This window comes from Carlito syrichta, unplaced genomic scaffold (genome assembly GCF_000164805.1).
Source record: "Carlito syrichta isolate Samal-C Ts95f unplaced genomic scaffold, Tarsius_syrichta-2.0.1 Scaffold306547, whole genome shotgun sequence".
Classification (NCBI taxonomy): domain Eukaryota; kingdom Metazoa; phylum Chordata; class Mammalia; order Primates; family Tarsiidae; genus Carlito; species Carlito syrichta.
In genome coordinates, this window is record NW_007250643.1 from 358,639 (window position 1) to 372,074 (window position 13,436).

At 42.1% G+C, this 13,436-nt stretch overlaps 1 protein-coding gene across 2 annotated transcripts in view; it reads left to right on the forward strand.

Annotated features, from left to right (window-relative positions):
* The window catches only part of HSPD1 (heat shock protein family D (Hsp60) member 1), a 22,221-nt gene extending 9,726 nt beyond the window's left edge, over nucleotides 1–12,495 (forward strand). Inside the window, exons 2-13 of one of the 2 annotated variants that reach the window (XM_021715011.1) lie at nucleotides 20–31; nucleotides 577–752; nucleotides 2,577–2,829; nucleotides 4,416–4,498; nucleotides 5,385–5,480; nucleotides 6,157–6,250; nucleotides 6,952–7,120; nucleotides 8,921–9,020; nucleotides 10,441–10,686; nucleotides 11,124–11,298; nucleotides 11,590–11,768; nucleotides 11,883–12,495. In XM_021715011.1, coding sequence (XP_021570686.1) covers nucleotides 579–752; nucleotides 2,577–2,829; nucleotides 4,416–4,498; nucleotides 5,385–5,480; nucleotides 6,157–6,250; nucleotides 6,952–7,120; nucleotides 8,921–9,020; nucleotides 10,441–10,686; nucleotides 11,124–11,298; nucleotides 11,590–11,768; nucleotides 11,883–12,035 — 1,722 coding nt within the window. In that variant the 5' untranslated portion in view covers nucleotides 20–31; nucleotides 577–578 and the 3' untranslated portion in view covers nucleotides 12,036–12,495. Of the gene's footprint in view, nucleotides 1–19; nucleotides 32–561; nucleotides 753–2,576; nucleotides 2,830–4,415; nucleotides 4,499–5,384; nucleotides 5,481–6,156; nucleotides 6,251–6,951; nucleotides 7,121–8,920; nucleotides 9,021–10,440; nucleotides 10,687–11,123; nucleotides 11,299–11,589; nucleotides 11,769–11,882 lie in introns of those variants that run through there. The other variant, XM_021715012.1, reaches the window with a different exon arrangement.
* Nucleotides 12,496–13,436: the final 941 nt, after the last annotated feature.

Here is a 13,436-nt window from a genome sequence, read left to right on the forward strand (position 1 = left end):
CGGCACGTGCAGCTCGGAGGCTGGCCCGGAGGTCTCGGGGGCTGAAGCCCTGAGGCCGCCAATGCATCCCGCGTCCGGCCGGGTCCCGGACACCAGGGGCTGCGGGGCCGCAGGCAGCCGCTCTGCGGACTGCGGGGACACGGCGCCTCCACCCTTGACCTTGCTGGGGGCGTCCTGGGACACGTGGGCCGCCGTGATACAGTAGCCCCGGGCGGATACATGGGGTCGCTACCGAACGCCCTTCCGCCTCGCCGGGGATACTTTGCCTTCCAGGGCGCCCGGGTTTGTGACTTGCGGCTCGCGCTGAATCGGGTTCTCGGGCGCGTCGGGAGCGGGTCTGCAGAGGCCATGTCAGCGGTGAAAAATTAACTGGCTTTTGGCGGCTGGGGCGGCGGCCGTGGGGAAGCGGGTGCACGTGCTGGGTCTGGCGCGGGTCCGCCGCGCGGCCAGGCTGTGTGGTGGCCAGCAGGGCCTGCCGTGCCGCTGTCTGACGCCGCGTGTTCTGATGCACAGGTGGGCAGGTGTGCAGCGCACCGCGTGGAGGGCTGGTACTGACTGTCTGCTTGTTCCTCCCAGAAATGCTCCGATTACCCGCAGTCCTTCGCCAGATGAGACCGGTGTCCCGAGCCCTGGCTCCCCATCTCACTCGGGCCTATGCCAAAGATGTAAAATTTGGTGCAGATGCCCGAGCCTTAATGCTGCAAGGTGTAGACCTTTTAGCCGACGCTGTAGCAGTTACAATGGGGCCAAAGGTATCGGTGTTTTTGTTTTATTGCAGTTACAACAAAATTGTTTTATTCATGCAAGTAATCGTCCTGAACTATTGAACAGAACTTTTGCATCCATTTTTAGAGAACTCATTGTTTTCCCTTTTGTTTTTGCTTGTACACAATGGTTTTAAAGTTAACATTGCTTCATTCGGATTTTCGAAACTATTTGGTACTATGTGTGATGTAATCGGGTGGTAACTCATAGCCCAAGGTAGAAGTAATCTTGCTTGCCTGTTTTGAGTTAAGTTTTGGTTTCTTTCCCAATAGTTAGTGACAAGTATAGAGGCAAATGTATAACTTATCTCCCATAATACCTCGTGTGCTTGTACGTGCTCAGGTTTTTATGTGTTCACTGTAGTAAAATATACACGACATGAAATTTGCCACTTGTAAGTGTACAGTTTGGGGGGATGTGAATTACACTTACATTGTTGTGCAACCATTGCCACCATCCATCTCCGGGCTTTCTCATCTTGAAAAATTGTAACTGTACCCGTTACACAATAGCACCCCCCTCACCCCCCCAGGTTGCATTGTTTTTCTGCTGTTCTCCTATTTTATTTTATTTTATTTTATTTTTTGAGTTGGAGTCTCCCTCTGTCACCCAGACTGGAGTGCAGTGCCACTCCTGGCCACCGCAGCCTCAACCTGCTGGGCTTCGGTGATCCTTCCGCCTCAGCCTTCCAAGTAGCCGGAATTACAGGCATGTGGTACCATGCCTGGCTGATTTTTTTTTTTTTATTTATTGCAGAGATGAGGTCTTGCTGCCCAGGCGGGTCTCAAACCCACGGGCTCAGGCAATCTACTCACCTCAGCCTCCCAAAGGCGCAGAATTACAGGCTGAGCCACCAAGCCCGGCTGTTCTCCTATTTTAAAGCATATTTAAAATTATAAGTTTCATTTAATAGTAAGGGGTAGTATTTTGAGGAGGATTTTGAAAATGGTACACAGTCAAATTTTGCTTCATTTAAGATTGAAGCCAGGTCAAATATCGATGATCCAATAACTGCATAATACATGGTGTTTGTATACCTCAGGAATAGACGGTAGCAGTTTGGTTCAAATCCAAAAACTGCCAGTACTATTTGTGCCATGTTTCTGGCTTTATGTTGAGTGAACCTGGCAGCCTGCACTGCATGCCTTGCTGGTTAATAGTTTAGATAAATGAGTTTTACTTTGTTTATTTGATTTGGAGCCTCACTCTGTCACCCAGGCTGGAGTGCAGTGGCACACTCACAGCCGCTGCTACAGCGATCTGCTGGAACTACAGGCGTGTGCCATCACAGCCAGCTAATTTTTTGATTTATTATAAAGATGAAGTCTCACCAAGTTGCCCGGCTGGTCACAAACCTCTGGGCTCAGACAATCCTCTTGCCCTCTGCAAGTGCTGAGATTACAGGGTGAACCACTGTACCTGGCTAGTTAAGTGAATTTTAAAGCAAATCACATTACTTTCAAAGATAATAGGCAGCAACCAAAATGTGATGTGAAGAATGTTCTGCGATTTCATTGTTTTTCTTGTGTTCCTGTGTATTTTATAAGAGAACAAAATTTAGTCCCTAGGATTTTCATCCCCCATAATATCTAATTCAAAATTATGCTCTTGGTAGAAAAGAGAGATATTTTATCTGCAAACTGAGAATGTTGAATGTGCCCTTGAGATTCATGCTGCAGGAGTGATAAAAATGACACAACTTGTTGAGACTTTCAAGTAGTTGTCTTATTATTAAGACTGCTCAGTTTTTTAAAATCTAAATGATCGTTACTGTGTGTGATCCTGTTACTTTTTATTCCTCTGTATTATAGGGAAGAACAGTGATTATTGAACAGAGTTGGGGAAGTCCCAAAGTAACAAAAGATGGTGTGACTGTTGCAAAGTCAATTGACTTAAAGGATAAATATAAAAACATTGGAGCTAAACTTGTTCAGGATGTTGCCAATAACACAAATGAAGAGGCGGGGGATGGCACCACCACTGCTACTGTGCTGGCACGCTCTATTGCCAAGGAAGGCTTTGAGAAGATCAGCAAAGGCGCTAATCCAGTAGAAATCAGGAGAGGTAGGATAACTTATCATCACACTGTTCTGTGATAAGGCAGTGATTCTTTTTTTTTTTTTTTTTTTTTTTTTTTGCAGTGACTCTTTAAACCTAGGGAAGCTGTTACTTCAGAAAGTCAGTTCTTTATTCCTTATCTTGCCTAAAGAAATCTTAAACAGGGTTTTCCTTTGGCAAATAGAGATTTATTAGTGCTTATTTTTTGACTATTTTGTCAGAATTGGTGGCGTAGGCCATCAGTATGTAAGGTCCAAGTGAATACATTGCATTAAAAGCAGCTTTACTGAAAATCACTAACAAGTATTAACCCTCTGCACTCAGAGTGCTGGTGATTATATAGGACAAAGTTAGGCAAGAGCGTGTTTCAAAAATGTATGTTTCCTTGAAGTGTTCTATTCAAGTTGCTCAAAAAAGCAAAAGAGAAAATATATACCAAGATATGATTGATCACTTGAAAAGTGGTTTTCAGGAATCATGAGTGTATCCCTTCACGTCGTCTTTGAACAACAGGTTGGACAACAAACTTATATATTATTAATGTGGCAGAAAGAAAACGAGACTGTATTGTTTGAATAGAAGAACACCAGGTAGAAGATGTCAAATAAATTACTGTTGTATAACATGTATCAATGAACCTGCAGTGCATGTTGGTGACTCTTTCATACATTACCACATGTTAGAAAAATTTAAGTTTTGGTTTTTTTGTCATGAATAAGTTCCTCAATGTCCGAGATTTCATTATAGGCCAGCTATCATTACAATAAAATAACTCCAATGCTTTACTATTTAATCTGAAGTGATTTGATTTTCACTGTTGAATTAAAAAGTGCAATCAAAGGCCAAGTGGCTCACATCTGTAATCCTAGCACTTTGGGAGGCTGAGGTGAGAGGACTGTGTGAGCCCAGGGGTCTGAGACCAGCCTGGGCAACTAACACAGAAAGTGCAGTCAAATTGCTAATAGGTTATTTGTGAGATGTCTCCAACTGCAGAGGTTTAATTACACTTTTGGGGTGGGGGGTTGGAATCTCACTCTGTTGCCCAGGCTGGAATGCAGTGGCACACTAATGGCCACCCCAGCATCATCAACCAGCTGGGTTCAGGTGATCCTTCTGCCTCAACCTTCCAAGTAGCTGGAACTGCAGGCACGTGCCACCACATTCAGCTAGTTTTTTGACTTATTGTAGAGATGAATCTCGCCAAGTTGCTTGCGCTGATCTTAAATCCGTGGGCTCAGGTGGTCCTCTCACCTCGGCCTCCAAAGTGCCAGATTATAGGCGTGAGCCACTGCACCTGTCCTGAAGTAACATTTCTAAAAACATAAGAGAAGAGCTATCATTTCTCCCAGTTGAGCAAGCTGGAAGGAAGTACTTCTTGTTGAAAGCAAGAGAGTGCTGTCTATTTTGGTTCTCTTTTGCATCATTTAATGGAGATGAGAATTGTTGGATAATCCTGTTGGAAATAGGCAGCATGATTGGATTAGGAATGACATTGGTGTGGCGTTAAAGTGTTTATGGTGAATCTTTTCTGCATGACTTGGAAGCCATGGGAGAATAAGCATTGTCAAGACACAATTTAATTCTTAATCTAGGTGTAATGTTAGCTGTTGATGCTGTCATTGTGGAACTTAAGAAGCAGTCCAAACCTGTGACAACCCCGGAAGAAATTGCTCAGGTAAGGACTTTTCATAGTAGATTATAATAAAAAAAATTTTTTTTTGAAGTTTAATAGCACATGCAATTTTTATCCATGATCACACATCAGAATAACAATATATCAAATCACCAGTATTGGAAGCCTTTTTTTTTTTTTTTTTTTTTTTTTTTTTTTGAGTTGAAGTCTCGATCGGTTGCCCAGACTGGAGTGCAGTGGCACGCTCCTGGCCACCCCAGCCTTGACTTGCTGGGCTCCAGCAATCTTTCCTCCTTAGCCTTCCAAGTAGCCAGAACTATAGACACACGCTACACCGCCCTGCTAATTTTTGATTTATTGTAGAGATGAGATCTTGTCAAGTTGTCCGTGTGGGTCTCAAACCCGCGGGCTCAGGCAATCCTTTCACTTTGGCCTCCCAAAGTGCTGGGATTATAGGCTGAACCATCGATCCTGGCCTGGAAGCATTTTTTTCTTACTGCTAAAACATTTCAAAAGAAATGAGCATAATTTGAAATCTAAATTGGTTGTCATTTTAGTTGTAAATCACTGTAAAACAGATGTATGAGTGTGGAAATGTTCTTAGCCATTGTCAAAGATCCATAATTTTTGTCAGTTTGTAATATTGTCAGATTTGCCAGGGAAAAAATACAGAGGATCAGCATTTTAAACTGTTTTTGATTTTAAAATCATTGTAAACATCATATTCTTCAAAATAATGTAGCCACAAAATGATTTGAAAAAGAGTTGAGTAAAGAACTAATATTTAATTAGAACCATTATATCAGAAATTCTTATTCTCTCCCCTGTATGGAAGTGTCCATTTAGAAGTTACTGGGAAAAGGTAAGGGAATTGATTGAGCACTCTAGCCTTACCATCTAAATTTTAACAGTAATTTGATTATTTCAGGTTGCTACAATTTCTGCAAATGGAGATAAAGAAATTGGCAGCATCATTTCTGATGCTATGAAAAAGGTCGGAAGAAAGGGTGTCATCACAGTAAAGGTAAGTGTGTTTTTAATGATGACTTGAATGAGGTCAAAACTGAGTTTGCCAGCTGGGTGTAGTGGCTTAAACCTGTAATCCTAGCTCTGGGTGGCTGAAGTGGGAGGATCATGAGACCAGAAGTTTGAGACTGGCTTGGGCAACATAGTAAGACCTCATCTCTACAAAAAAGTTAAAAACTAGCTGGGTGTGGTGGCGGATTCCTGTAGTCAGGAATTTGGGGAAGGAGAATTAGTTAAGCCCAGAAGTTTGAGGCTGTAGTAAGCTATAGTTGTACCACTGCTCTGCAGCCTGAGAGACAGCAAGACACTATCTCTTTAAAAAAAAAAAAAAAAAAAAGCAAAATAAAACTTTTTCAAAACTTTTCCAAATAGAAAAGCTAAATAAATCCATATGTATTATAATTAAAGTGCTGACTGTGTTTTATTTGAATTAATAGACTTTGTTTCTTGGAGTGAATCCATCTTAACTTAAATGACATGGTTGTCTTGCCACAAGAATTATTCAAATATGTATTCTTCAGATTTTTGCTGAATTTTGATGCCCTGAACATTTGCGTATTACAGCCAATATCCCTTATGGCCAGTGGGGTCTGCTTTTATTCATCTGGCCTATAATTCCAAGTTTTGTGTTTCTTCCATGAAATCTGTACACCTAATTATTTAACTTTTCATAGGATGGAAAAACGCTAAATGATGAATTAGAAATTATTGAAGGCATGAAGTTTGATCGAGGTTATATTTCTCCATACTTTATTAATACATCAAAAGGTAAGAACAAATCAATACTAAAATTTTTAAAATACACTTTGCTGAGGGGCATGGTGGCTTACGCCTATAATCCCAGCATTTTGGGAGGCTGAGGTGAGAGGATTGCCTGAGCCCACAGGTTTGAGACCAGTCTGGGCAACTTGGCAAGACCTCATCTCTACAGTAAATCAAAAAATTAGCTGGACGTGGTGACACGCACCTGTGGTTCCATCTACTTGGAAGGCTGAGGCGGAAGGATCGCCTGAGCCCAGCAGCTTCAGGTTGCAGTGGCCATGAGTGTGCCACTGCACTCCAGCCTGGGTGGCAGAATGAGACTCCAACTCAAAAATAAAGAATTTTAAAACCTTGGTTTATCTTTTCATTTAAATAAATTGTAACGCCTGGCACAGTGGCTCATGTCTGGAAGGCTGAGGCAAGAGGATTGCCTGAGCCTATGGGTTGAAGAGCAGCATGGGCAACTTGGCAAGGCCTCGTCTCTACAATAAATTTAAAAATTAGCTGGGCCTGGTGGTGCACACCTATAGTTCTAGCCACTTGGAAGGCAGAAGTAGAAGGATAGCCTGAGCCCAGCAGGTTGAAACTGGAGTAGCTGTGAGCGTGCCACCACACTCTAGCCTGGGCAATAGAGTGAGATGATAGATAGGATAGCTGTCATTTTGGGAGTATTAAAGTTTGGTTTGAAATCTTCATTGTTTCTGCAGGTCAGAAATGTGAATTCCAGGATGCTTATGTTCTATTGAGTGAAAAGAAAATTTCTAGTGTCCAGTCTATTGTACCTGCTCTTGAAATTGCCAATGCTCACCGTAAGCCCTTGGTCATAATTGCTGAAGATGTTGATGGAGAAGCTCTCAGTACACTCGTTTTGAATAGGTAATGGGCAGTGTGATATTTGATGCCGTATATGTCTAGGAGAGAGACCAAATTACTTGTATTGCTGTTTGCGGTCTCCATTGTGTACCTCCATGTCTGGTCCATTTGTATGTATATCTAGGGTTGTCTAATTCAGGTGTGCTCTGCATCTTCCTGGTTCAGGCTTTTTTAATGGGACCCCAGTGTCCTTACTATTTTGTGCAACTTTCTTATAAGATAGCCTAACTCAGCATGTGGGTACCTTTCTAGGTGTTTTGTTTACAATTTTGAGATAAAATGACTGAATTTTGTTTTTTAAAAGATTTTTATGGTAAAAGTTTTTCAGAATATAATTATTCATGGAACAGGAAAGTAAACAACTGTCATTCCAAAAACCTCAGTCTGTGAATTCTATGATCAAAGATTTTATATAATCTATTGTTAAATGTTTGTTAAATTCTGGAACAGAGAAATAAGCTTGCAACCTAAAGTGAAGTGAGGTCTATTCATTTTACTTAAATCTGTTTTAATCTATAGTCACATAATATAATTAGTTTAAACATTAAGACAGGTAATTATTCATGTGTGTATTCTTAGAATTTAGATGTACCTGAAGCAAGATTTTCAACTTTTGTAGTAGTGGAAATGTGCAAATTAAATAGCAGGTGTTTTGTTCATGACACACCTTGAACTGACCCAGAGGCTCTAAGTGAGCTTGCTTACCTTGGAGTATTTTTTCTTAGCATAGATTTGCGTTTGGGCTGTGGAGGTTAAGAAAAGCCTTGGAAGATCTGAAGCCAAAAACAGACTACACCTCAGAAAACAATAGGCTATAGGGTTGTCATTAGGCTCCTTTACTGGGAGCTGTAAAGTTGGATTTTCTGTTTTCTTGGCATGTTGTCATAGCTTATACCTCTGATTTTTATTTGGCTCCTTAATAAAATAGACCAGCTCTGTTTTGAAGTTCAAATATTCCTTCTTTTTCACAATATGTTCTCAAGTGGACATTTGATTGTATCTTCCAAGTATTTATTTACCTGATAAAATTTCAGGCAAGCGTAACACAACTATTGACATTGTAAAAGATAAAGGAACTGAATTCAGACATTGCTTGTTCAAACTCAGCTTTAATAACAGCTTAATCTAATTTATGGGGTAGATGTTTATTGGATGACCCTTAGATAATGATATTTAGTAATTATTGTTTTTCTGCCATTCATAATAGTTACCACTGCATTCTTTGTTGTGATAGGATTTTTGCTCCTTGGTTTAGCTGCTTAACTGGAATGTAAGTTCAGTAGTTTATTGAGAAGGTAATCAGATATGGACGAGTATAGATTAATTTTTAAAAATCCCTGGATCAGGTCTTTCCTGTTTTAATTTGATTAAAATTTGTTAGGAAGAACTGGGTGTGGTGGCTCACGCCTGTAATCCCAGCACTTTGGAAGGCAGAGGCAAGAGGATTGACTGAATCCAGGGGTTCAAGACCAGCCTAGGCAACTTGGCAAGACCTCATCTCTACAATAAATCAAAAAAATTAGCCAGGCATGATGGCACATGCCCGTGGTTTCAGGTACTTGGAAGGCTGAGGCAGGAGGATCACCTTAGCCCAGCAAGTGGAGGCTGCAGTGGCTGTGAGCATGCCACTGCATTCCAACCTGGACAATAGAGTGAGGTTCCTACTAAAATAAAAAAAATAAAAAGTTGTTAGGAAGGAACAAGGGTGGGAGTCCTAAGTAGTTTAGTATCAGAACTTGAGGGGATCTAAACAAATAGACGTTTTTATTCCGTTTAAATCTTATTGTCAACTGTTTTTAACAGGCTAAAAGTTGGTCTTCAGGTTGTAGCAGTCAAAGCTCCAGGTTTTGGTGATAATAGGAAAAACCAGCTTAAAGATATGGCTATTGCTACTGGTGGTGCAGTAAGTAAAACATGTTGTGATATTGGTTTACTGACTGTCTATACTTTTATACTTCCAGGTTTAAAATTTTGTGGTTAGACTTCACATTTTTCAGTTAGGTACTGCTGCTATTTCTTTGTGATATTTGGAAGATGGTGATTGCATTAAGGTCTCTTTTGTCCACTTTTAAAGACAGAAGAGTATGCTAGAAGTGATACAGGACTTAAAAGTCAAGGCCGGTTAGGCGTGGTGGTTCATGCCTAGAATCCTAGCACTTTGGGAGGCTGAGGTGAGAGGATTGCCTAAGTCCATGGGTTTGAGACCAGCCGGGCAACTTGGTGAGACTTTGTCTCTACAATAAATCAAAACATCAGCTGGACGTGGTGGCGCATGCCTGGAGTTCTGGCTACTTGGAAGGCTGAAGCGTAAGGTTCACCTGAGCTCAGCAGGTCGAGGCTGCAGTGGCCGGGAGTGTGTCCCACTGCACTCCAGCCTGGGCAACAGAGTGAGACTTCAACTAAAAAAAAAAAAATCAAGGCATGTGATCTAGTCCTGACTTTTCTTTTCTTTTTTTTTTTGAGTTAGAGTCTCTGTTGCCCAAACTGGAGTGCAGTGGCACGCTGCCGGCCACCACAGCCTTGACATGCTGGGCTCCGGTGATCCTTCCGCCTCAGCCTTCCAAGTAGCCCGAACTACAGGCACGCGCTACCATGCCTGGCTAATTTTTTTGATTTACTGTAGAGACAAGTTCGAGAGCTACCCGCCAAGTTGTCCGGGTGGCTCTCGAACCCTCAGGCTCAGGCAGTCCACTCGCCTTGGCCTCCCAAAGTGCTGGGATTACAGGCTGAGCCACTAAACCCAGCCTAGTCCTGATTTTTCTAGTAAGTGTGACCTTGGGTGTTTCCTTTCTCAAACATCTCAAAACAAGGCTAATACTCAATGACCAGCGTTGTGAGGATTAAGAAAGAGGTGGGAAATGCTGGCCAGGTGTGGTGGCTCATGCCTGTTAGCCCAGCACTTTGGGAGGCAGGGGTTCAAGATCTGGGCAACTTGGCAAAACCTTGTCTCCACAGTAAATTAATAAAAAATTAGCTGGGCATGGTAACACGTGCCTGTAGTTCCAGCTACTTGGAAGGCTGAGGCGCAAGCCTACAGTTCCAGCTATTTGGAAGGTTGAGGCAGCAGGATCACCTGCCCAGTGGGCCAAGGCTGCGGTGGCTGTGAGTGTGCCGCTGCACTCCAGCCTGGGCAACACAGTGAAACTCCAACTCAAAAAAAAAGAGAAGTGGGAAATGCAATGAAAAACCACATTCAAGTCTTGTTCAGAACTAAATAGTTTTAAAACCTAATTTCAAAGAAATAACAGCAATTCAAGATGTTTCTTTTGTCAGAACACCTGCATGGTGTCTATAACTGGTTCACTTTTACCATGTGTCTGTAGGTGTTTGGTGAAGAGGGGCTGACCTTAAATCTTGAAGATATTCAGCCTCATGACTTAGGAAAAGTTGGAGAGGTCATTGTAACCAAAGATGATGCTATGCTCTTGAAAGGAAAAGGTGACAAGGCTCAAATTGAAAAACGTATTCAAGAAATCATTGAGCAGTTGGATGTCACAACTAGTGAATATGAGAAGGAAAAACTGAATGAACGTCTGGCAAAACTCTCAGATGGAGTAGCTGTGCTAAAGGTAAGATTCATGGTTAGGAATGAAATGCTTGGGTTTTCAGCCCAGGAATGAGTTTGCTTCTGTAGTATTCCCTAGTTAGTAGTACCATGGAACTTTGAGGAATTAACTTCAGTGTGGAAATATTTGTCATATAAAATTTATTTACTGAAACAACTCTTTCTTAACCAGTGCTGAACTTGTACTGAGGAAATTTGCTGTGGAAAACATCAGTCTGGAGTCTGCCTTTTGGGGACACTACTTGTTCTTTCAGCTCTGCAGTCATACAGTCACTTAAATCACATGCTACCTATCACATCAGATGTTCATCTTTTTGTTGGGATGAACAACCTTTTTTACAGGATTGGTTTTCAAGTAAATGAAATGATTTTTAAATGACCTGGCAGTTAGCGTCTTGCATGAGAGAGGTCATGTTAACTAGAATTCTTTTAATTCTCTAGGTTGGTGGGACAAGTGATGTTGAAGTGAACGAGAAGAAAGACAGGGTTACAGATGCCCTTAATGCTACCCGAGCAGCTGTGGAAGAAGGCATTGTTCTGGGCGGGGGCTGTGCCCTGCTTCGGTGCATTCCAGCCTTGGACTCATTAGCTCCAGCTAACGAAGATCAAAAAATTGGTAAGAAGTTACCTATCAGATGAATGGCCTGATTTTAGTCTTTCTCTTAGAGTAATAGTGTTGATACCCCCCAAATGGAACCATAAGTCCCAACTCCTGAACAACAAAAGTAGGATAAATACTGGTGTCAGAGAGAGGTCATAATGTATTTCCTCTCTTTTAGGGGAATTGATTTGAGCTGTGGTATGATTGGGTTTTTCATATTTCTACACTCACAAAGTATAACTGTATTGTAATATTTACAAATGAAAGTACTAAGATTTGCTGAAATTTGGGGTTCTTTTTTTGTAGGTATAGAAATTGTTAAAAGAACACTCAAAATTCCTGCAATGACCATTGCCAAGAATGCAGGTGTTGAAGGCTCTTTGATAGTTGAGAAAATTATGCAGAGTTCCTCAGAAATTGGTTATGATGCTATGATTGGAGATTTTGTGAATATGGTGGAAAAAGGAATCATTGACCCAACAAAGGTATATAGTTAAACATCATCTAAAAATTCTTTCAATAATTGTAAGGCAGGACATTTTCAATAAGTCTTCATATTTTACTAATAGAAAATAACATTTCGTTAAATTTTGTCCTAGGTTGTAAGAACAGCTTTATTGGATGCTGCTGGGGTGGCCTCTCTGTTAACTACGGCAGAAGTTGTGGTCACAGAAATTCCTAAAGAAGAGAAGGACCCTGGAATGGGCGCAATGGGTGGGATGGGAGGTGGGATGGGTGGTGGCATGTTCTAACTCCTAGAATATAGTGCTTTGCCATCACTGATGAACTGACAGAAGCTCAAGGCAGTGCCCTCCCCATAGCTTCAGAGACGTCGGCTGAAGAAGTGATGGAAGAAAAGGCTGACTGACTGAGATCACTGTAACCATCGTCTACTGGTTTCAGTTGACAACATAGAATGGCTTGTTGCTGTCATTATCTGTGCCTACAGATAATTTATTTTGTATTTTTACAAAAAGACATTTGTACATTCCTGATACTGGGTGCAAGAGCCGTGTACCAATGTACTGCTTTCAACTTAAATCACTGAGGCATTTTTACTGCTATTCTGTCAAATCAGGATTTTAGTGCTTGCCACCACCAGATGAGAAGTTCAGAAGCAGCCTTTCCGTGGAGAGTAAGAATAACTGTACAAAGTGGAGAAGTACCAATTATGTGACAACCTTTGTGTAATAAAACCTTGTTTAAAGTTAAGAGTTGTGTTGGCTCTTCTGTGACATGGAAGAGAAATGAAAGTTGAGAGAAACAGGCAGGCATGTGCAAGCATCAGTCCACATGTAGCATTTCCCTGCTTCTCTTTGCTGCAGGCTGAATTGTGTTATTCCACTGGTAGTGGGGGAAATTGTTAAAAGCAGCAATAGTCCTGTGGGTCCTACTGGACCAGCGTGGGGTTTGACGGACCTGGTCATGGAGAAAGGGCAGCCTCAAGCTGTGGATGCTGCTGCTCAGCGTGACAGATGAACTTTGGGGTCCTGGATCTGCCAATGAGGAGTGAGCTGCTTCCCTGAAAGGAGAGGATGCCAATCCAGCCTACCGATGAGGCACCAGGGCATCTGCTACAGAGGCCCAGTGGCTCCGGCACTGTTTTTAGTAACTTATGAAAAAATGGATGTCTTGCTAAATGCACTTGCTCTATAATAGTTCAGTTAAGATTACTGGGTGTACATGTTGGGAGCATAGGTGAATTTGGGGGGGAAAGTGTGTTGCTTTTTTTTTTTTGAGTCGGAGTCTCTCACCCAGGCTTGAGTGCAGCGGCATGGCACACTCACAGCTACCGAAGCTTCAACCTGCTGGACTCAGGCAATCCTGCATCAACTTTCCAAGTAGTTGGAACCACAGGCATTCACCTCCGTGCCCGGCTAATTTATTATAGAGGCCATGTTGCTCAAGCTGGTCTCAAACCCCTGAAGGGGTCCAGGCAGTTCTCTCACCTCCATCTCCCAAAGTACTGGGATTATAAGCGTGAGCCACCGTGCCCGGCTTGCTTTCTACACTACATTATAAATTGGAAGCATGAAATCTTGTGCAACAACATCTAAGGCAGTGTATACTCTTCCTCCATGCCAGGATGTAATCTAACTTGGAGCTCTGGAATCTGGGTGTGCTCTGGGTGGGAAGGAATCCCAGTCTGTTCT